At 41.8% G+C, this 24,698-nt stretch overlaps 1 protein-coding gene across 6 annotated transcripts in view; it reads right to left on the bottom strand.

Moving 5' to 3' along the window:
* Positions 1 to 24,698, bottom strand: part of ttll1 (tubulin tyrosine ligase-like family, member 1) — a 301,517-nt gene continuing 276,819 nt past the window's right edge. For 2 of the 6 annotated variants that reach the window (XM_082167265.1, XM_082167264.1), the window contains exons 2-10: positions 24,340 to 24,475; positions 13,934 to 14,142; positions 13,675 to 13,855; positions 11,942 to 12,079; positions 11,769 to 11,877; positions 6,441 to 6,584; positions 6,168 to 6,254; positions 2,980 to 3,143; positions 1 to 2,791 (exon numbers count right to left, since the gene is read on the bottom strand). In XM_082167265.1, the coding sequence (XP_082023391.1) occupies positions 2,668 to 2,791; positions 2,980 to 3,143; positions 6,168 to 6,254; positions 6,441 to 6,584; positions 11,769 to 11,877; positions 11,942 to 12,079; positions 13,675 to 13,855; positions 13,934 to 14,142; positions 24,340 to 24,452 (1,269 nt within the window). In that variant the 5' untranslated portion in view covers positions 24,453 to 24,475 and the 3' untranslated portion in view covers positions 1 to 2,667. The other 4 variants (XM_082167268.1, XM_082167269.1, XM_082167267.1 and 1 more) reach the window with 4 other exon arrangements.

The raw sequence follows: 24,698 nt of genomic DNA on the forward strand, positions 1-24,698 counted from the left end.
TAAACAAAAAGCGTATATTTTATTGTGATTTAATTTTATTATTCGTAATCTCCTGAAAATGATTAGATTTGCAGGATTGTTTCTCTTTCAACAAAAAAAGAAAGAAGAAAAAAAACATAAAATATGATCAATTTTACATTTATTAGTCTTGTATATCACAGTAAATATTTATACAGGAGACTCCAGTGAATATGTCTGTGGTTTAGTGTAAACACGAGTCAAACCCAATAACGGGGCATGTTCACTGCCTTGTACAGCTTAATATTGCCTTTTAAACCCAGAATTAAACCGAGAAACACAAAATATTTAGTCAAAACGGAAAACAATTATTAAGATATAACACCAAATATTAAGATATTGTAACTAATAATCTTATACAGTGTAAATGTGTTAACTTGCGCCGCTCCTAACATTTGTGCAAAACACAGTTGAACCTTCATCGCGTTTTTGATTGTGTTGATACTGAATTTGAGTTTGGAGGACATAATTCACTGAATGTGTCAAACCAACATATGATATGAGCATTTATGACTCAAAACCTGATACAGAGCCTGTGACAACTAGCCCCGGTGTCCCTGTACTACTCACTATACACTGTATGACAGTCAGCATCATTACTCCAGTCTTCAGTGTCACATGATCCTTCAGAAATCACTCTAATATTTGATGCTCAAGAAACATTTATGATTATTACCAATGTTGAAAACAGTTCATATTTCTGTGGAAACCATCATACATTTAATTTTTTAGCTCAAAATAACAGCATTAATTTGAAACAGAAAACTTTTGTAACATTTATTTATTGTAGCTTTTTTTGAACATGAACAACATCAGTCGATTATTTTGTAACAGTGACGTTTTGGTTTTTACCCCTTAATCATACTTAATCATACATATAAAATACGTCAATAGAATTAAATAATTAAATAAAAAAATATATTAAACTGAACAGTATAAAATAAAACGTAAAACATGTAAAACGTCACAGATAAAAGGAATAAATGACGTAAATACACAGATCAACAGGTCAGAGCCAATCTGGAGTCCAGAAGCATCGGTTAAAACTGTTCTAGATCATCAGCTGGGATTAGTATACATGCTGACCATCCAGGTTAAATTAGCATTAGCATTAGCATGTGTAGTGTAGTTGACCAATAGCAGCAGACAGACGCTGTACATCCGCCGGTGGATCAGGACCAGTTTAACACTCGCATGGAGACGATGTCTTATCCAGAGATATTTCCTAAAGTCAGTGTTGGATAGTGAGTTTGTGTCAGATGATTAAATGAGAGCACGTGTTCTAGTGTGACTGGTTTTTCCCGAACAGTGTTGGAGAAGCCGTCCCGTCAGGAAAGCGGCCCGTGTTACAGCAGGGTCAGAGACAGAGCTCATCTAAGGGACGTGTGAAGGGACCGGACGGCTCGTGTGCAATAGTGGACTGTTGAAGCGCCATCTTGTGTTGAAAGTGAAAGTGACACGTGACGGCCAAGTATGGTAACCCATACTTGGAATTTGACCTCTGCATTTAACCCATCCAAGTTAATGCACACACATTAGGAGCAGAGTAGTGAGTAGTTAACACACACACACAACCGTGTGGATGCAAACGTGGATACACACACCCAGAGCAGCGGGCAGCCTTTGTGTGGCGCCCGGGGAGTGATAAGGGGTTAGGTGCCTTGCTCAAGGGCACCTCAGTCATTTCCCACCGGCTCTGGAATCGAACCAGCAACCTTTGGATTACCAGTTCCCCTAACCAGATCTGAGGGACGGACTCAACACTTGTTCTGAAATCAGGATATAATCAGTCCTTGAGGATGAGGATGATGATGATGAAGTGAACGCCATACATCTATTAGACCTCATTCATCCATCTTTATGACATCATTAATGTCTGTATGGTCACTTTAACGTGTCGTTGCTGACAGAAGTCTTCATTTCCTTCAGAAGATCAAGAGTCGTCCTGCTGAACATCAGTGTGTCTGTGATCTCAGGCTCCTCTGCAGAGTCACCACTCACTCACTCATACTCATACACTCTCATACACACACTCACTCAATACTCACTCATACACACTCACACTCACACACAGAAGATCAAGAGTCGTCCTGCTGAACGTCAGTGTGTCTGAGATCTCAGGCTCCTCTGCAGAGTCACCACTCACTCACTCATACTCATACACTCTCATACACACACTCACTCAATACTCACTCATACACACACTCACACACAGAAGATCAAGCGTCGTCCTGCTGAACATCAGTGTGTCTGTGATCTCAGGCTCCTCTGCAGAGTCACCACTCACTCTCTGAACACAGGTGTCAGTCCTGGGCGAAGGTCATGTGATCACACTGAACAACCACATGTGTGTGTGTCTCATACTCATACTCACATACTCACACACATACTCTCACACTCTTGCACACACACTCAAGACTCATACACACACTCAACCTCACTCATACTCATACTCATACACTCACACACACACACTCACACTTCACGTGTTTAATAGTGCTAAGATCCATCTGCAACGGGTACAGGAGTGAGCTTAGATATATAACACACACACACTCACACTCATTCTCATAATCACTCGTACACACACACACACACACACACAGAGTTTCCTGCAGTGTCTCCAGCGAAGGCCTCATGTGGACAGTCTCACTTCCAGGTGGCGGGGAACGGTGGCCTCACGCTGCCAGACCTGCTGCCCTTTGACCCCAACGACTGACCCGACCGGCTCCTGAGGTCAGCGCTCTCGCTCAGGGCCTGCTCCTCGTCATATCTGAGAGAGAGAGAGAGAGAGAGAGAGAGAGAGACACTGATACACGAGCCGCTCCTCACGGGACCACACCACATGCGGAGGCTCCTGGACTCACAGCACTTGATAGAGAGAAGGAGAGAGAGAGAGAGAGAGAGAGAGAGAGACTCACAGCACTTGATAGAGAGACGGAGAGAGAGAGAGAGACTCACAGCACTTGATAATGTCCCAGAGCCTCTTTGGGAAGACAGCGGTTCCAGCGGCAGTCCGGGATCTCACCGTTGGGCGTCACGATGTTCAGCGTGTCGTTGATCAGGTTGTACTTCAGGATGCGGTCGTTGGCTGTGCTGGAGGTGAGCGATGGGGACGCATTCACCTGAGAGAGAGAGACACACACACATTAACAGTAAGTTACAGTCACTGAAATAAAGTTTAAAGTCCCTGTAAAGTCAAAAGTAAGTATGTGTTTTGAGTTTGTCACACACAGAAAAATGTGTTATTAGCCCCCCAGACAAATCTGAAAGATAAAAAAGCCGCCAAGTAAATAAAATAAGCTATCAAAATCTTGAAAAAATGAGCAGTGGTCTCTGCTCTCAAACGCTGGGGGCGTGTCCGCTGAAACCACGCCCACTCGCGGGAAAGTTGACTCGCGGGCACGCACTGCGATCATGGCACCAGTTGTCGGCGTGGCGGGAGGATGAAGGCTGATAGTCGGAGATAGTCGGTTCGGCCACATTTACCAGGAGCGGGGCCAGCGTCAGCGGCTCCAGTGCGTCATCGACAGTAGGGGCGGGGCCAGGAGCTCGGCGGCTCCAGTGCGTCATCGACAGTAGGGGCGGGGCCAGGAGCTCGGCGGCTCCAGTGCGTCATCGACAGTAGGGGCGGGGCCAGGAGCTCGGCGGCTCCAGTGCGTCATCGACAGTAGGGGCGGGGCCAGGAGCTCGGCGGCTCCAGTGCGTCATCGACAGTAGGGGCGGGGCCAGCGTCAGCGGCTCCAGTGCGTCATCGACAGTAGGGGCGGGGCCAGCGTCAGCGGCTCCAGTGCGTCATCGACAGTAGGGGCGGGGCCAGCGTCAGCGGCTCCAGTGCGTCATCGACAGTAGGGGCGGGGCCAGGAGCTCAACGGCTCCAGTGCGTCATTGAGCCCCCGTTTTAGCCCCGCCAAAAAAATCCTGAGCATAGCAATGGTGAAAATCGGTTTAACGGTCTAACTCCACAATTCAGTACTTCACAGTTCACAGTCTTTGTAATGTGTTTTAGTAATACATTTCTAACATTTATTATGTGTTCAGATATTTTTTTTTTAGAACTGCCTTTACCGGGACTTTAATATAAATATTAGGTGAAGAACATAAACTTAAATTACTGAAACCAAAACTAGAAATGTTACCTTGGCAACAAACTGATATAAAACACGTTTAAGTTAAACTAATAAATTGATTAAAACTGAAATAAAAATAAAGATAAATACAAAACACAAAACTGATAAAAACAACAAAAGCACATAAACAAAGCAAGAGAAAGCATGAATAAACATTATAATAGTGTAATAAATAAAACTACATTAACACTGAGATTTGCACAAACATCTGTTCCCTTTTTAAGGGAGCCGTCACGGCCGTCTACCTGCTCCTCTCATCGGAGTGTCGCTACCCGTGCTCAAACACTTCCCCCCAGACCTGAGAGGCCATCATGTGCTAGTCCGAACAGACAACACTCGAACAGACAACACATCGCTGGTCTCTTACATCAACCAACTGAGGAGTCTGCGGTCGTGCCACCTATAAACACTGGCTCACCAGATCCTCCTGTGGGCCCAGGGGAAACGGCTTTCTCCAAGGGGAAGTTTATATCCCTGGGAACAGAACCAGGGAGCAGACGTGCTGTCAAGAGGGGCAGAGGCCCGGGGAACAGAGACTCCACCCCGAGGTGGAGGGTTTGCCAGGAAGGGGCCCGTCTGTTGCTAGTAGCCCCTTACTGGCTCGCCCGAGTATGGATCTCGGACCTTGTGTCTCTCCGTGAGGACCCTCCCCTTGAGATTCCAGTCAGGAGGGACCTGTTGTCCCAAGTGTCCCAAGGTCTATCCTCCTCCACCTTGAAGGTTTATGTGGCGGCTATAGTTGCTTTCCACACTCCTTTGGGTGGTTTATCTTTGGGAAGAGATCTTTTGGTTATGCGTTTCCTTTGTGGCACTTTGAGACTGGGACCTGCACAGCACACTAGAGCACCCAACATGGGATTTGGCTATTGTGTTGGAAGGCTTTATGGCGGCTCCCTTTGAGCCTATTGAAGAAGTTCTAGAAAAGTTACTCACTCTAAAGACTATCTTCCTTCTTGCCATCTCATCTCTTAAAAGAATCGGAGACTTACAGGCCCTATCAGTAGCTCTGTCCTACCTGGAGTTCGCATGGTTAAAGCTTTTCTTCACCCTAGTCAGGGTTATGTTCCTAAGGTCCTCACCAATATGGCGGGGCCTATTGCGCTGCAGGCTTTTGTCCTCCACCTTTTCGAACCCCAGAGCAGGAGGCCTGTTAGGGCCCTAAGCGCTTACGTCCACAGAGCTGCACTGTGGCTTAAGTCTGATCAATTATTCGTCTGTCCGGGTCACCCAGGAAGGGGTGCCCAGTATTGAAGCAGTTGATGAGTAAGTGGGTAGTCGAGGCCATCTCACTTGCATATGAGTCGGACGGTCAGCCTTCACCTATGGCTGTGCGGGCCCACTCCACTAGGAGTATGGCCGCTTCTGAAGCTTTGCTCTCGGGAGCTTCCCTTAATGACGTCTGTGATGGGAAAGGCTGGTCCTCTCCGCTCGCCTTTGTCAGGTTCTATAGCCTGGACATGAGCTCCACTCCAGGTTCCAGAGTGCTTTAAGCTAGTGTGCTATTACGATTCAGCGTCTCGACGCAGCGTCTCGTTCCCTCTTCAGGGAACCAGTGGTACATAGGGAACCAGTGGTACATAAGGAACCTGAGACGTTTTCAGTCATTAAAATAACACTGAAAATAAATATAAATATTACACAAAATACCTGAAGTCAAATGAAAATTAGAAGTGTTGCCTTGCCAACTAATTGAAATAAAATAACTTTAAGTTAAACTACTTAAGACTTTGAAATAAAAATTAAAGCAACATAGAAATATTAACAAAACCACACACTTAAACTTGAAAATTAGAAATGTTAGAAATGAAATAACTGAAATAAAATAAGTTTCAGTTTAAGTACTAAAATGACAAAAATTGAAGTAAAATAATATTAAAGTTAAATAGAAGTATTAAAAAAATCAAAATGACAAAAAACTAAAACAACTGTAATGAAGTGTTTAAATGCTAAAATTCAAATATAAGTAAAGCTAAATAGAAATATAAAAAAGCGATGTTGAAAGCGATGATGATATCATACCTCGATCAGCCACGGCTTGAGCCGGTCGTCGATGATGATGTCATAACCGTAACACTCGAAGCAGTGCTTGTCGTTGTTCATGACGGGCTGCAGCCAGAACAGAAACACATTATTATTATTATTATCATTGTGAATGACTCATCTTAGTCCTCCAGCTCAACACTTATGCATCAGAACGATCCAGTACGTGCGGTCCTACATCATCATGCCTGACAGATGCGGTGATCTGTGGATGTTTCTGCAGAGGCTTTAGCATATTCTAGCTTGACTTACAGCCACGGCTTTGAGAGACTGGACGATGATCCAGTGGATCTGGTCAAACAGGTGGTTGGTGACGTCCCGTCCTCTAGTGCTCTCCAGATAGAGGCGCAGGTTTCCGACCGTCCACTTCCCGCCGTGAACGTGATTGTAGTCGTCCTGCGGTCAAACACACACATACACACACTAGTATTTATGAGCTGCACAGCTGCCTGAAAAAATCTGTAAGAAGATGTCTGAATCAGCCATGAGGTGTTTATACAACCAATCCACTGAGTTTACCACAGGCGGACTCCAATCAAGTTGTAGAAACATCTCAAGGATGATCAGTGGACACAGGATAACCCTGAGCTCAATTCTGAGTGTCATGGCAAAGGCTATGAATCTCATGAACATGTGATTTTTTTATTTTTTATTTGTAATAAATTTGCAAAGATTTCACGTTGTCTTTATGGGGTATTGTTTGTAGAATTTTGAGGAAAATAAATTAATTTAATCCATTTTGGAACAAGGCTGTAACATAACAAAATGTGGACAAAGTGAAGCGCTGGGAATACTTTCCGGATGCACTGTAAATATTACTATTGTAATCTTACTGTTTTTCTGTGAAACAACATTATTATAATTATTATAAAACAGAGCAGTACCCACCATAGCAGGAGCGTAGTAACTGGTAATACCAGTTTATTCTGACCTTTGTCTAATTTACAGGTTTTATTTTTTCTTATTTCTTATGTTTAACTGGCTAAGAAATAAAATACACTGCTGAGAAATAACCCCAAAAAAAATTTTTCTTATATTTTGTCATAATGACAAGTTTATGGTTGTTTTATGTACTACTAACATTTGAGTAATTAATTCATGGTGGATTTTATGTACAAAATGTACTTTTTATCACAGAATAAGGCAGTAGATTTTATAGTTTATACTGTAATAAAGGCTATGTCAATTAGCCATATGAATCCATTATTCATATACTTTATTTTTATAAAAACCCCAAGAGGTAACATAAAAAATATATTGTTGCAATCATGTCTTCACGTTTCATCAGTCAAAATGTTTCTGCTTTTTAACTCAGACTTTGTCCATATAATAAGGGATTTCCTGGAACGTCATAAGTTATGAATTCTCTGAGTCTGTTTTGGAGTTTCTGCGAGAGAGCGTTCAACTGGCCTCAACTCGCCAGATGTTGAGGCCAGTTAAGCGGGGAACAAGGCTAAGCGGGGAACGGAGGATGCCGTGGCATGTCTCCTCCACCCCCTTCTGCAACATCTTGAGCTACCTGACACTTTTGCATCTATCATCTTCATCGACTTCAGCTCAGCCTTCAATACAATACAACGGCACCAGATGATCAGGAAGCTCCAAACCCTCAACCTGTCCCCACTCTTCATTCACTGGATTCACAACTTTCTCAGTAATAGACCACAAGCTGTCAGAATCGGATCAGTCACCTCATCCACCATAATCACTAACACCGGCGCTCCCCAGGGGTGTGTACTCAGCCCCTTCCTGTACACACTCTATACCAATGATTGTACCAGCCCTTTCCCTGTCACCACATATTTCAAATACTCAGATGACACTGCCATTTTAGCATTTCTCAAGGACAGTAACTCCATAACTGCTTACCACCAGTCTGTCACCCACTTTACTAAGTGGTGCTCCGACAATTTCCTGGAGCTGAATGTAGACAAGACCAAGGAGCTACTCATCCACACTCAAGTCCACACCCCGGATCTGGCACCTACTATCATTTACAACAAAATAGTTGAACGTGTCAATCACTTCAAATACCTCGGACTCACACTGGACAATAAACTTACCTTTAAGCAACATGTTATCAATATTCATAAACGTTCCCAGCAGAAACTTCACATTCTCCGCAAGCTCCGTGCCCTCTGTGTCACCCCTAAACATCTCTTACTGTTATACACCAGCATTATCCAACCCATCCTTCTTTACTGCTCCCCCTGTTACTATAACATGCTATCCATCACCAATAGAAATAAACTCACCAAGGTCACCCACATTGCATCCAAAATCATCGGCCTGCCTATAATAGACCTCGGCCACCAAAACAATAAAGCCATCACACGCATGGCCCGGACTGTCAGCAGAGACCCAGATCATCCCCTCCACAGCCACTTCTGCCTGCTGCCCTCAGGCCGTAGGTACAGGACTTTGCGGTGGAAGCGGGCACGCTTCAGTAAAAGCTTTGTCCCTTCTGCCATCATTGCTCTTAACAGTTTTAAGCGCTAATCCTGCTCCTTACCATCTGCAGATGTGTTGTGTGTGTATTTGTCCATGTTGTCTGTATCTGACAGTGTTTGTGAAAAAGAATTTCCCCCAGGGGACAATAAAGGTCTATCTATCTATCTATCTATCTATCTATGTCCCAACAGTCTCTCTCGCTCTCTTTTTTATTTTTATTTTTTTTAATCACATTTGATAAAGATATTAAAGTAGTGTTTCATTTTTTCTTGTTGTTCAAATTCAAAATTGTTTTCAAATATTATTTGTCACTTAATCTTAAAGATTTTTAATAGTGTATGTTTGTTCCCACCAATCGCTGCACAAGTTAAGGATACGTATGATGACGTAAGCACGTTAGTGCGAGCCCTCCCGGAACCCATAGAGAATGCATTGCAGTGCCTGCAGTTTGAAAAAAAAACATCTTTGAATGTAAGTCTATGGGAACACTCTAGGCGATTCTCAGCCAGAGTGAAATCGCCCAAAAAGAGGCGGTACTCCACAGAATGTGACATGACGCTGATTGGACTATATCCAGAGGCAGAACATACAGTGACGGCTAGCGTAACTCTGTGGTTGTATGAGATTGTGAATGTGATTGAAAAAGTCCCTTTCACACTTTGGTGGTGCATCGCCCAATCGCCCAAATGAAGAAACCGCCCCTGGGTGGAAGTAAGCTAGGTGATGCAAGTAGCTAAACATTTAGAATTTAACAACTATTTTATAACAGAAATGTTAAACAAACGACAGTGATATCCAGTGATGCAAACTACTCAACTTTGTCATTATTTTGAATAGAAAATATGCTATAATTTAGGCAACACGATTTAATTAATTCATAACTGAATGTGAGGAGACAAGAAAAAAAATTGTCCTGCAGAACCTGGTGTCTGAAGCATGTGTGAAATTAAGACAATCTTACTGGCCGACAGCAGTCCAATGAAATCAATCGTTTCACTAGATAAGACCCTTATTTCTCAGCTGGGATCGTGTCGAGCCTTTGAAGTTGCATTGAGACGGACATTTGAACTTTCAAACCGTTGGTTGCCATTGAAGTCCATTATATGAAGAAAAATCCTGGAATGTTTTCTTCAAAAACCTTAATTTATTTTCGACTGAAGAAAGAAACACATGGACATCTTGGATGACATGGGGGACATTTTTTTTAAAGTTAACTAATCCTTTAATACCCACCAAGCCGTGCTGATCAATGCCTGCCTGTGCGCTGTGAAGGTCGCCAAGCACAATCTTGCCACAATCAAAGCACTGAAGGGACCCAGCATAACCTGAATGCATCAGCAACCAAGTAGGGCGCATGCTCTGACACCTCCCTAGAAAGCTGAGTGTTATAGAAGCTTGAAAATAAAGCCCAGAAGCCTCCATGCTCAACTGTTTCTGGTACGTGGACTTCATTGGTCCAGTCCAAGCCACAGCTACAGGAGAACCCAGAGCCCCTAAGAGCAGACATAGACAGATCAGACCTGAGCACAAGCCTAAGGGAGCAGGGTATCAAAGGGAGCAGACAGGGAAAATTCCAAAAATATCCAGACTAACGAGCTGGACAGGCAACAGATAATGGGTCACTAACCTTGACTCAACCACTCCACCCAGTCAAAGCCCCGCTCGTCTATCGAGTAGTCCAGGGATGGGGATCAATCCTGCTTCAATAAACAATATCACAACTTGGGGAAGGAAGACAAGTGAGAGATTGGAAAAATATCCATACTCAATCTCAGCTGTCAAGCTCTACTCATACTCAGCCCCTGCCATGGAGCTCAGCCCTACTTCAACTCTCAGTCGATGAACTGGGGAGGGCATCACATTTATTGGTCATGCTTCCTAAGGAGCATAACTCATACCCTATATGATAGACTGGGGAGTGCAACAGATGAGAGAGTGGGCCACTTCCACCTGAGCTTTCATCTGTCAAGCTCTAAACAATGAAAGATTGAGGTGGGCGACAAGTGAAGAGTGTAAATAAACCACATTCGACCTCACCTGTCTGGCTCTATATTTACAAGGATATCTGTCAGGCAGATGCCGTTATCGCTACACGTTCACTGAGGAAGTGTGTTATATCACCTCCACTTCTGGAGGGAGCCACAGATGATAAGTGGGATGCCTGCAGCAACAAAGTCCATTACATCCTATCAACTTACCCATTCCTCATGAACGTCTAGGAAGCATGCCAACATATAGTAAATATACTATGTTTACATGAACATCTCCCAGCTGAATACACTGGAGGAGGAACTGATGGAACCCGACTTCATGCTCTCACTTAACATTAGTCTATTCTCTAGTAGAGTACCATGGTGTGCAGAGCCACACTGGCCTGACCCGCCGGCGCATGTGCCATGAGCCACAATGTGATAAAGCAGAGGAGATAGATTACATTTTTTTCAGCATCTGCTTCTACCTCACGATCGAAGCCACCAAACTGCTTCAGCAGATGCGGGGCTTGACAGCGAGGAAAGAGCAAAGTGAGAGCAGAGCTACCTTACCACCCATCACACAGTGTGTACATTCAGCTCCATCAGAGCCAAACAAGCTCGCTCTACTCCCTCCTTGCTAGCCGTGGGACCCGAATCGTGAGGAGCAGATGCTTGACTCTCATCCCTCAAGAGAGAGTCAAGCAAGGGCAGAGCTTCCCACAGTAAATGCATCAAAATGAATGCAATTTGCTCTCTCGAGAGCTGAACTCACTCAATGCAAACGCTTGATTCTCTTCAAGAGAATCGAGCAAGAACACTTCCAGTCCATCCAACTCCCTCGAGAGCCGAAAATGCTTTAACAGACTCTTATCTTACATGCACACACACACAAAGCGGCTTCCTGAAGACAACAAAGCTGAAGGCATGTAATGCAGGCACTGGTGCTCCATATGACATAATTGGACTGCTGTCGGCTAATACAATTTGCCTTGATTTCACACATGCTTCAGACACCGGGCTCTGTAAGACGCGTCCCCATTGTGTCAGCCACTTATTCAGAGGGAACCAGCAGCTGATTTAAACATGGAGAAAAGATTGTGCAGCGTTCAGACTGTTGTAAGTACACAGACACTAACTGCGGGTGTGAGAGACTTACGCCGTGCTTCTGGATGGCCACGTTGGTGAGGTGCACGAACATGTTGTCCAGCTCACTGGTGCTGGGCGTGTATTTGACCGTGCAGAAGCGGCAGAAGCCCAGTTTGTACCTGAAACACAAAGCGTTCAGTGCGGATCGAGTGGTGCAGTGGCGTGCGGCGGTCACATACTCACATGTAGCACTTCAACGGCCTGTAGCTGGTCACCAGCACGTACAGACGCAGGTCGAACTTCTTCCCGCCGATCAGAAGAGGGTTGTCGATGTACAGAGAGATGACGTAGGCCTCCTTCCCGCTGTTCGCTGCCACAAACCTGTCAAACGCCAGCATATCAGACAGAAGCAAGCAGCTGATGGCACTTTTACTGTGGTATATTTACTATTAGGGATGCACTGATATGAACATTTGGCCAATACCTTTATATTTGAAAGCCAATAACCGTTATCAAGGCTCCACATAAGGACTGCCCGATGTGCTGCATCTTCACGGAAGTTGATCATTTGTGTGTTTTTAAGCTTCGCCTATTCAAATATTCAAGCGCATGAAGACACTTAAAGCAGCGCTATGCAGTTTTGCCAATTTCATCGCTGTTTTCTCGTGGGTTTCTCTATAGAGCTAAAGTACCCGCGTCCCTCAGTTTGGTACTCGCACCCAGAGCACCACGTCTCACAGCGTGCGAATACTCTTTCACGTCTCCCTTAGCTTATACGGATATGTTATGTTTTGTTTATGTGTGCGGCAGTCGTAAATGAGCGCCGCCAGAGCGCAATAAAATAGGAGCGCAGTAATTCTGACTAAAATATACATATTGCTAAAATATTTTTTGTTGAACAATAAATGTGCCACATGTAGAATTTTAAATCTACAAATAAGTGTATTTTTATGATAGCAGTAACTGTAAAGTGACTATTGTAACGGGGTAGACCTAATCAAATTTTGGTTTTGTTTGTATTTATTTAAATTTTTAGTTTAGTTTTTAGATTATGTTACAGTGTTACAATATAATGCAATTTTAACCTATTTCTGCACATAATATACTATTTGTGATAAGTTAGGCTAGTAGTTTTTGGTGTCATAACCTTATTCATTAAGGTTACATGGATCAAAAACAACTAAAACAATAACTAAGCCTATTTTATTTTGTTTAATTTATTTATTACTTTTCAGTGTTGGGGCCAGTGAACATTTTGGCAGGGCAAGTAAAAATCCTTAGCGTTGAGCCCTGGATATATTGGCCGATAAATCTAAATCCAAATTTTAATATAATTTTGAGCGCCTGATTGCAAAAACAAAAGTCTCATCATTAAAAGTGTCAATCAATGTCAGAGTCATCAATGTGTGCACAAACAGAGCATATCTTAAGTGTCTCAGCTGAAGGAAGTAATCCATTGTTTATCGGCTTTAAAATATCGGCCAAATTTTCGAATCAGGTTGATAACTATGACATTTCAAACTAACATATATTGCCCGATGCCGATATATCGTGCATCCCTATTAACTAGACATGAGGTGAGAAACAAATATGAGAGGGGAGGAAAAATTATGTCAATGATTTTTGTGTTCCACCGAGAAACTTTGCGGCCGCTCGCAAAGAACACAACAGTTTTGCGAGAGAACGTAAAACAAAATCATTTTCTCCCAATTGCCATATTTTTTCCATCACCAAGTTCATTACGGTATGCAATGTATGTAACGGGATCCATACATTTTAGTATCATTATATAATTATAATATTTCTTTGGTTAATTTTCCTTTTTTCTTATTGTATGAAAAAAAATCTGTAATAATAAAATGCAAAATCAAAATAACCAAAGAACTAAAATACTAGTCCAAAAAATATTATTGTTTCTTTAGATATTTATCTATTTTTATTTTTGCCACTATTGCCTCAGTACATGCCGATCTTACGTGGATGTGCGGCTGTCGCGGGACCACTTCTTGATCTGAGAGAGCTTGTTGATGAGGAAGATGCCTTTTCCCTGCGCCTTCCCGCACGGCTTCATGATCCACGTGCTGGACGGGCTCTTCCGGAACTCCTCCACGAACAGGTTGTAGTCGGCCGGCAGCATGAACGTCACCGGCACGAAGTCTACGGTCAGAGTCAGAGAGTGAGCGACGGCACATACGAGAGAGACGGAGGCGAGAGGAAGAAAGCAGCTCGTATTACCCAGGTAAAGGTATTTCCCGCTCTCGTCCTTCTCGGCCAAGGGACTGGCCTCCTTCTCCAGGTCTTTGCGGTAGCGCTTGATGTTCTTGATCATCAGGTCCTTCCTGGTCAGCTCGTAGTGGTTGGGGAAGTGGTTGACCATCTGGTCGTCAGTCAGCCGGTAGCCGGTGTCCACGCTGAACACACTGCGGATGGTCTGGATGCTCATCCTGCCAAAGAGATCACATCACTGCAAACATGAGACGTGTGTGTGTGTGTGTGTGTGTCACTGTAAGTGTAAATGAACCCTGTTCACCAGTGCTGTAATGACTACAGCAACCTGTGCGGCACAAGGGCTTGTGGGTAATGTCAGCCTAAACCAATGCAATGTTTGTAACACTTCAGTGTGGGGAACACATATTCACTAATAACAACAAGAAGTGCCTCAATAAACTCATAATTCAATAGTTAGTAAGGTAGCACTGCACTGAAGTGATATCCACATTCCTGTGATTTATTTGGTCAGACTGATATTCCACACAAAACTGGATTTGAATGGTGGAACTGGACTAGATACTAGTGTGTACTCGGGTGATTCTCACGAAAACCATTAAAACACTACGGCACTAATGATATTAAATATAAAATGTTATTTAGTAATATAAAAAAGCATCACAATAAAGACAATACTGTTCTCTACCTTGCATAATGTGTAATTTCAACATGGGAATTAATTACTTTTCTATTTTACAGCATTTTCTGCTGAAATTCTCATTTTCCTAATCAAACACACCTGAAGCAACCAATTAAGGTCTTCAGGATCACTTGAAAATAAAGGCACGCAAGGTTTTAAAGCCTTTGTGTCGAGCCGGTATCCTCCCGTGTACTCGCTTCCCATAGCCAGTAACACCGGAGAACCTGCTTAGTGTCGGCTTGCTGCGTCATTCCCCCCCTATGGATGGATACATGCGCTTATTCACTCCAGTAGAGTTCCCCGGAATGGCAAACCCTGCTGAATTCCTCCACACCCTCCGGCAGTCGGACGTGGCGGAGCGTCTGACGCCAGGCCTAACACTCGTATGCATTGGTGGAACCTGTGCTATGCTGGGTCCCATATGTTGTGATCCCTATGGCGATCCCAAGTGTATTCTTCCACGGTACGACTCCCTGCGGTGAGCCTGTGTCTTTCGGGAGGTGCGGGGGGATTAGGAGGCTTATGCTGGGTGCTGGAAGGTGGCAGGAATAGGTGGCGTTTTACTTGGGATCCCACTAAAAGTCGAACGTGATGGACTGAAAGGGAAATAGTCTCGGTTACTTATGTAACCCTTGTTCCCTGAAGGAGAGAACGGAGACTTAACGTCCCGTAGGCACCATTGCTGGACCACCACTGAGTGCCGGGTCCTGCTCGGCTCCTCAGCGAAAAACAACTGGTGTTGCATCCGCTTCCTATTTATTCCTGCACTGCTGGGCGGAGTGAGAGATCCACATCTTGGACGCCAATGTGCATTGGCTCGCTCCGTTTACACAGGAAGATGATTGGGGCTCTCTGACGCGATCCCAATGTCAGTCGTCGACTTTACGTCTCCGTTCTCTACATTCTGTACATACGTACAGAGACGATTTCTATACAGACAGCAAAACAAATAATCACTCAAAATGAAATTTTATTTTTTTGTAATTTAAAAAAAAAAAAATCTAAATTGAGGGGAAAGTTGTGCCACACAGAAGAGAAGCTTCTGGACAGGACTACAGAGATTGTAAACCTAAAGAAAAGACTGAGAAGACTTGAGAAGAGGGAGATTAAGCAGGTTCTTGTGAACATGGAAGGCAGAGAGGTCCAAAAAAAAAAAAGGGAATTGACCAATCAAATTTTACATTCCATCCATAAGATATGAGGGAGAAGGTCAGGTACTACTTTGATGACATAAAAGCCATTATTCCAGAGCTACAACCACATCCTCAGATCCACTCTTTTTTTGAAGCACTACAAAATAAAACTGATTTGAACTTGAATCCATGATTGTGAAAATATTATAAAAAAAAACTCTACATTAAATTAAATTTTGTGTTTTTAACAAAAGCATAGTATACTTATTATCATTACCGTAATAATCCACCTCATATCCGTCACCTATGTATCATTACCACAACAGATGTTCATTAAATGTTCATTAAATTAATAGAAAAATTGTAGTTTGGTTTTAAATGCATGTACAGAATCTACACATTATATTCTTTCAGGTTTGTCACATCATTTTGAAAATGTATTTTCATTGAAATATATCAAAATTGTAGATTAATGAGAAATAAAAAAAACTTTAAAATAAATATTGTATCAATGTTAAGTAACTGTGCATGACTGTTAGTAACCCATTTTTAAAAATGAGAATGTTAAAAATGAGAAAATTAAATGAGAACAAAAGTAATATTAAAGGAATTTGGAGTATACTAAATATAAATTGCTAAGAGACAAATCATACAATCAACTCATATCCTGATTATTTTATAGATAATGACACTGGAAAACTATAATATGAAAAACATTGTCAATAACTTTAATGATTTCTTTATAAATGTTGGTCCTGAATTAGCGGCCAAAATCCCAGCAAGCAGTAATAACATAATGGTGGATTCAGCGTATAGAAAGGACCACTCAAACCATCTTCCTCTCTGATGTGAGTGAGACAGAAATCAAAACTATTGTGAATAGTTTTTGGGATCTACTTCCTGCTCAGCTACTGTTCGGACGCTCTTGCTTACTGCTCCGCGTTTTGCTCTATCGCTTTTACATTTTATCTCCTATTTTTTCTATATTTTATTTCCTTTATTTTATTTCCTTTTATCACCTAATTTTAACTTCAGCAAATCAGCACAGTGCTCATACGACAAAGTTTGGATTACTACAAAAACTGAGAATTCTTTTACCCGACCAGCTTACATACCGGGAAAGGAAAACACAACTGCCTACAAGGATAAGAGAAAATGCCTCTTCTGGAATCTACTTGCTGCACTAACTGCCACAGACTTTTACAAAGGATTGCAGTTCTAGAAACAAAGTTATTTACGGGACCACCAAACCAGACGGAGCACACAACAGAGCTTCGTCATGGACACCCTCAGCATATAGCCGGTGAGTCCCATGAAACTAGTGCTCCTCGACAGGTAGAGAAACAAGCCGATCGACTTACTAATCGATGGCACAAACAGGGAGCGAGACCCAAAGGCACTCGAGACATCAGATTGTCACGAGCCTCACATATTGCCGCAGTAGCATCCTCTACCCCAGATACAGCTCTGACAAGGATTACAAACACTGGTCTGCTACCACTGCCTATACATCTTGAGAACAGATTTGAAGTACTAATGAATGTAAATGAGGAATCCACAAATGTGATGAATGTGATCGAACACAGACTGAATAGGCCAGTAGCTAACACTGATGCTAACTGGCGCTCAAGGTCGAGCAGACAGCGGCACTCAGCTCAGAGCACAGCCGAGCCCAGGACTCTGATAGTGGGGGACTCCATAATCAGAAACATTAGCAGCAGGGATACAACTACATGCTGCCTTCCACAAGCAACAACTTCTGATATAAACAGGGAACTTCAGAACATTCTGATGAAACATAAGACTGCTAATCGACTCATCATACATGTGGGGAAAAATGATATTCATAAAGAGCAGTCAGAACTCCTTAAGAAGGATTTCAATAAACTTTTTGAAACACTTAAAAGACTGAAAGTTCAAACATTCATCAGTGGACCACTACCAGCAAGAGGAACAAACAGGTTTTCACGGTTGCTTGGGCTAAATACATGGCTGCAAAAAACCTGCAATATAAAAGCAGTGAACTTCATTGACAATTTCAATCTTTTCTGGAGTCAACGACAACTGTTTCATCGGGATGGCCATCACCCAAACAAACTTGGTTCAAGAGTGTTAAAGGACAATATCTACTTCTCCCTAAATCATCCTTCTGCGGTTTGTGCCAATCCACTCAATCTGAACGGCACACACACACCTGGACACAGTATGAATGACCACGGGACTTCACTTCAGCAGCAAAATGGACATGATAACACCACTCCGCCACAACAACCTCTGCTCACGGACACAATCTCAGCTGAGCCCTGCACACAGAGCTCACCACAGACAGCCATATCAGAACTGCTTGAAGATTCAGCACCCAAGGACGACTTCCTGGAAAACAGCCAGGGAAGCCAGGACAGCATATTACAGCCTCCTATAACACCAGAGAAACAGCCCCTTTCACCAGACACTTTCTCCCTCTCCCCTGCAACGCCACTACTGTGCTTCTCACAGAAAATGGAAGAGCTGGTGCATGCTGGAACCAGACTATCCCACTCTTTTGCTGCAAGCCCCCAGATACCAACTAAAAAAAAGACAGGCACCACTACCACCAAAGCCTGCGGGCCCAGCTCGCCCTCCCCCTCCTCCTGTGAGAGCTCTTCGGCCTCTGCCACAACGCCAGGGCTCACACCCTCCTCCATCTGCTCGAGGTGAACCAAAAACAACTGATACCAGCTCTCAGTGATATGTGTCGGGTCCCCGTTTTGATAACAGTAACTTTCTCAAATGTTTACAAAACAAGCGGGAACCCAGTGTGCCTGTATCTTTCTCTATTGCTGTTCTATTACATGATAGAAAGTCTAAGGCCTTCAATAGCCGTACAGCAAACCCAACTAATCTGGTGCCTATTACACGTCAAACTAATATTGCTGTGGGGAAAAGTAAGTCTGTTAAGTTAGCACTCTTTAACATCCGCTCACTTAAAAATAAATCACTTCTAGTCAATGACTTAATAACCACAAACAACCTGGATTTTATGCTTCTAAATGAAACCTGGCTAGAAGACAGCTGCAGTGCAACAATCCTCAATGAAGCAGCCCCTCCTAACTTTACTTTTATGAGTGTCTGCAGAGCTGTTAAGAGAGGTGGGGGTCTAGCTGCTCTTTTTAAAGATATCTATCAATGTAAGCAAATATCATTTGGGAATTACTTGTCTTTCGAATATCTGGGTATTGTGTTAAAAGGTGCTCCACGCATTTTACTTTTCATTATTTACAGGCCTCCAAAATACTCTCCAGCCTTTGCTGAGGACTTTACAGAACTGTTATCAACAATTACCTCAGAGTTTGACTGTTTTGCCATTGCTGGAGATTTTAACATTCACATAGATAATGCAGAAAACAATATGGCAAAAGAAATCAAAACTGTTTTAAAAACTTTTGATCTGACTCAGCATGTACATGGACCCACACACAATCGTGGACACACTTTAGATTTACTTATCAGTAAGGGTCTAAACATTTCATCGATTGTTATTAAGGATGTAGCACTGTCTGATCATTTCTGTATTTTCTTTGATATATTGATCTCTCCTGCCACTGAAGCTAGATCTGTGTCTGTCAAGAAGAGATGCTTAAATGAGAACACTAGTGTCCTATTTATGAAGGCTATATCTTTAACACCAAGCATATCTGCAGACTCTGTTGATTTTCTCCTTGATTCTTTTAACTCAAAAGTTAAAGGTGTAATTGATGATATTGCTCCTGTGAAAGTCAGGAAGAAGAGTGGCAGACAAAAAGCACCTTGGAGAAACTCAACAGCAGTGCAAAATATGAAAAGACAATGCAGAAAAGCAGAGCGCATGTGGCGGAAGACAAAACTTGTAGTCCATTATAACATCTACAAAGACAGCCTGCATGCTTTCAATATGGAACTAGGCAAAGCTAGACAGACTTTCTTCTCAAATATTATAAACAGTAATTTAAACAACACACGCACTCTTTTTGCTACTGTAGAGAGACTGACAAACCCCCCAAGCCAGATTCCCAGTGAAATGCTCTCAGACAGCAAGTGCCGTGAGTTTGCTTCTTTCTTCTCTGAGAAAATCAATAATATCAGAAAGGTGATCAGCACATCCTTGACTTGCGCTGGGGTCAGACAGATCAAACCACCTGAGAAAGTAGTTACTATGTCTGATTTCAAAGAAATTGATGGCAAAATTTTGGAAGAAACCGTACAGCACCTTAAAACATCAACCTGCGCTCTTGACACACTTCCCACATCGTTTTTCAAAAGTGTGTTAAACAGTTTAGAAGTAGATCTTCTAGAAGTGGTAAATGCTTCACTTCTCTCTGGGAGTTTTCCAAACTCCCTAAAAACTGCAGTTGTCAAGCCCCTCCTGAAAAAGAGCAATCTGGATAAGACCATATTAAGCAACTATAGACCGATCTCAAATCTTCCTTTCATAGGTAAGATCATTGAAAAAGTTGTCTTCAATCAGCTGAACAAATTCTTATGCTCGAATGGATACTTTGACAATTTTCAATCTGGTTTCCGACCGCACCACAGCACAGAGACAGCGCTCATAAAGATAATAAACGATATTCGCTTAAATACTGACTCAGGCAAATTATCAGTGCTGGTACTACTCGACCTCAGTGCTGCATTTGACACTGTCGATCACAACATACTTCTGGACAGGCTGGAAAACTGGGTGGGGCTTTCTGGGATAGTCCTAAAATGGTTCAGGTCATACTTAGATGGGAGAGGTTATTATGTGAGTATAGGAGACCATAAGTCTGAGTGGACATCCATGACATGCGGAGTCCCTCAAGGCTCAATTCTTGCGCCACTCCTGTTCAACCTGTATATGCTCCCAATGAGCCAAATAATGAGAAAGAACCAAATCTCTTACCACAGCTATGCAGACGACACACAGATCTACTTAGCCCTATCGCCCAACGATTATAGCCCCATTGACTCCCTGTGCCAATGCATTGATGAAGTCAACAGTTGGATGTGTCAAAACTTTCTTCAGTTAAACAAAGACAAAACTGAAGTCATTGCGTTTGGAAACAAAGATGAAGTTCTCAAGGTGAACGCATACCTTCACTCTAGGGGTCAAACAACCAAAAATCAAGTCAGGAATCTTGGTGTGACACTAGAGTCAGAGCTTAGTTTCAGTAGTCATGTCAAAGCAATAACTAAATCAGCATACTATCATCTGAAAAATTTTGCAAGAATTAGATGCTTTGTTTCCAGACAAGACTTAGAGAAACTTGTGCATGCTTTCATCACCAGCAGGGTGGATTATTGTAATGGACTCCTCACTGGCCTTCCCAAAAAGACCATAAGACAGTTGCAGCTCATACAGAACGCTGCCGCTAGGATTCTGAGCAGAACCAGAAAATATGAACATATCACACCAGTCCTCAGGTCTTTACACTGGCTCCCAGTTAAACTTAGGATTGATTTTAAAGTATTATTACTGGTATATAAATCATTCAATGGCCTAGGACCTCAATACATTGCAGATATGCTCACTGAATATAAACCCAACAGATCACTCAGATCATTAGGATCATATCAGCTTGAAATACCAAGGGTTCACTCTAAGCATGGCGAGTCTGCTTTTAGCTATTATGCCAGCCGCAGCTGGAACCAGCTTCCAGAGGAGATCAGATGTGCTCCTACTGTAGTTACATTCAAATCCAGACTCAAAACACATCTGTTTAACTATGCATTTACTGAATGAGCACTGTGCCAATGTTCGTCCGACTGTTTGTACTGTATTTTATTTTTTATTTTTCTAAACTGTTTTAATTATTCTTATTTCTTTTTATTATTTTAATTTCTTCTATGTAAAGCACTTTGAATTGCCATTGTGTATGAAATGTGCTATATAAATAAACTTGCCTTGCCTTGCCTTGAATAAATGTAAAAATAAATCATCTATGGACTATTTGGACGTAAATATGAGATTAATAAAAAGATTAATTGATAATATTGTGAAACCCTTAACACACATATGTAATGCTTCATTCCAAACGGGAACTTTTCCAGATAAAATGAAAATAGCCAAAGTGTTACCGCTATTTAAAAACGGAAGTAAGCATATATTTACAAATTATAGGCCTGTCTCTCTGCTGCCTCAGTTCTCAAAAATATTGGAGAAAACGTTCTACAGCAGACTGGATACATTTATTGCGAAGCATGAGTTAATTAACGAAGGGCAATACGGATTTAGACCCAAAAGATCGACCACTATGGCTATTATTGATGCTGTGGAAGAAATCACCAGTGCTGTAGACAGTAAAAAACATGCTGTTGGAATCTTTATAGACCTAAGGAAAGCATTCGATACCATCAATCACTCTATCCTTGTACAAAAATTACAAAAATATGGTATTCGGGGAGTTGCTGGGAACTGGATTAAAAGCTATTTAGAGGAGAGACAACAATTTGTTAAAATGGGGGACACTGAATCAAAATGTATGAGCATTGTTTGTGGGCTGCCTCAAGGGTCTATACTGGCACCCTTGCTATTCAATTTATATATCAATGATATATTTAAAGTATCAGATTTATTAAAAACTGTGTTATTTGCTGACGATACCAACATATTTTATTCTAACGATAACTATAATAGACTTATAAAGGATGTAAATCAGGAATTAGCTCAATTTAAAACATGGCTGGATTTAAACAAATTATCACTCAATCTAAATCTAAAATGTTTGGCAATTATAAGGAAAATCCTGAACTACTGATAAGTATAAATGGTATTAAAATAGAAAAAGTAACAGAAATCAAATTCTTGGGAATCACGATAGACAACAAACTGAGCTGGAAATCACACATTGGACACACAAAGGAGGATAGCAAAAAATATTGCAATTATAAACAAAGCTAAGTACGTTTTAAATTACAAGGCGCTGTATATATTGTATTCCTGTCTTATTTTGTCATACTTAACCTATGGAATTGAGGTCTGGGGTAATAATTATAAAAGTTCCCTACATCCCCTTGTAATACTCCAAAAACTAGCGATCAGAGCTATTCATATAAGGTAGGATACCTCGAACATACAAATATACTGTTTTTACAAAGTAACATGCTTAAATTCATGGACTTAATTGATTTTTATACTGCACAATTAGTGTATAAAGCAAATCGGGTCCTACAACCAGCAAATATTCAAAAATTATTTATAAAAAGAGATAGCTGTTACAATTTGGTGGTGGTGGGGCAATGGATAAGACACATGCCTTTGGTGTGAGAGACCCGGGTTCGAATCCACTGTGAGACACCAATGTGTCCCTGAGCAAGACACTTAACCCCTAGTTGCTCCATGACCTCTGACATATATAGCAATTGTAAGTCGCTTCGGATATAAGCGTCAGCTAAATGAATAAATGTAAATGTAAATGTAAATTTGAGAGGTTATGGCCAACTTAAAGTACCGGCTTTCAGAACTACGAGGAAAAGTGTGTGTGTGTCTGTGTGTGTGTGGTGTCAGGCTCTGGAATAACCTGAGAGCCCAACTCAAGCAGTGCCCATTCATTTATCAATTCAAATCAAAGTATAAACAAGTCATACTGTCTAAGTACAGGACGGAAGAATGTCCTTAAGTGTGGAAAGGGAATTAGTTGCGGAGCAATCTATTTAATGTTGTTTTTTTGTGTGACTGGCAAACTAAAAAGATAATATAAGATAATAAAGATAATATAATTAAACTATTTATAATAATAAATAATTGTGGCCATTAAATGCATTGAATTAATAACAATAAGGAACAAAAGATCAAATTAAAAGATTGGTGACTAGCCTAGTTGTTACTGGCAATGATGGGTTTTTGTACTTACTGAAGAGTCTTCTCTCCTTGTCTTGGAATCAGGAGAATGGTTGTGAGTTAATATTGTTGATTGTATAGTTACTGGAATAGGACAACATAAATGTGTGTCAATTGTCTTCTTGATTATGCTTAAATGTATAAAAGGGGGTAGGCGTCAATAAGCTTAAGCTTCTGCCTACTCCTTATGAGCATCATATCCACATTTTTTATTTATTTACTTACTTATTCATTTGCGCATATGTATCTTTCTTTAGTTTTGCGTACTGTGCTGAACCTTGTTACTATGTAGAACTTTGTGGAACTCAGATGCTCAAATAAATAAAGATGATGATGATGATGATGAGTGTTGATGTTTTCAGACTGTTGCGGTAATGAGATGTTTTAGGACTAGTTTTGGAAATTATGTTCAAAAAGGTCTTAAAATGCAAGTAAATGTTTTTAAAGTAACGTTCACAAATTCTCCAGACTTTGTTTCTAATGTCTGAAAAAAAAACATTTGTGAATTTTTACAACCAAGCTTTTCATGAGAATCACCCACTCAGAGCATAAAGTGCAGTTATCATACTAGTATTTCATTCAGGACACAGTCGTACGACCGCAATCCACCGTGAGCGGTTCAAACAGTTCATCTGAACAACATGTAGTGTGTGTGTAACTGGGATTCAGCCCTAGTACTGGTCTGATCAAGTGCTTCAGTGTGTAGTTCAGCAGCGTTCATGTTTGCAGTGTCAGTGTGAACGGATGAAATGAAACGAGGTCTTGCCAGTAGAAGTTCCAGTCGTCACTGTCCGTCACCTGGATCCATCCTCTCTTCTCAAAGTTATTGATCAGCACCGATTTCTCGATGTCCGTCACCCACTTCACCTTCCCAGCCATCGCACACACACACACACACACTCCTGAGAAACACAAGACACACTCCTGAGAAACACACGTCACTTCCGTCTCAGAGACACCGAACCCCGACAGCTCAAAACACTCATGAGAGATGAGCAGCTCAATGCTTTGCTTTACAATAAGATCCCATTAGATAACATCACTTTTAGTAACTAAAAAATACAACTGTTAGGTTCATGTCAGCTCAGGTCCAATAATGGATAAATAATGTTAACAGATGCAAAT

Source organism: Leuciscus leuciscus (assembly GCF_965113295.1).
Source record: "Leuciscus leuciscus genome assembly, chromosome: 4".
In the NCBI taxonomy this organism is placed as follows: Eukaryota; Metazoa; Chordata; class Actinopteri; order Cypriniformes; family Leuciscidae; genus Leuciscus; species Leuciscus leuciscus.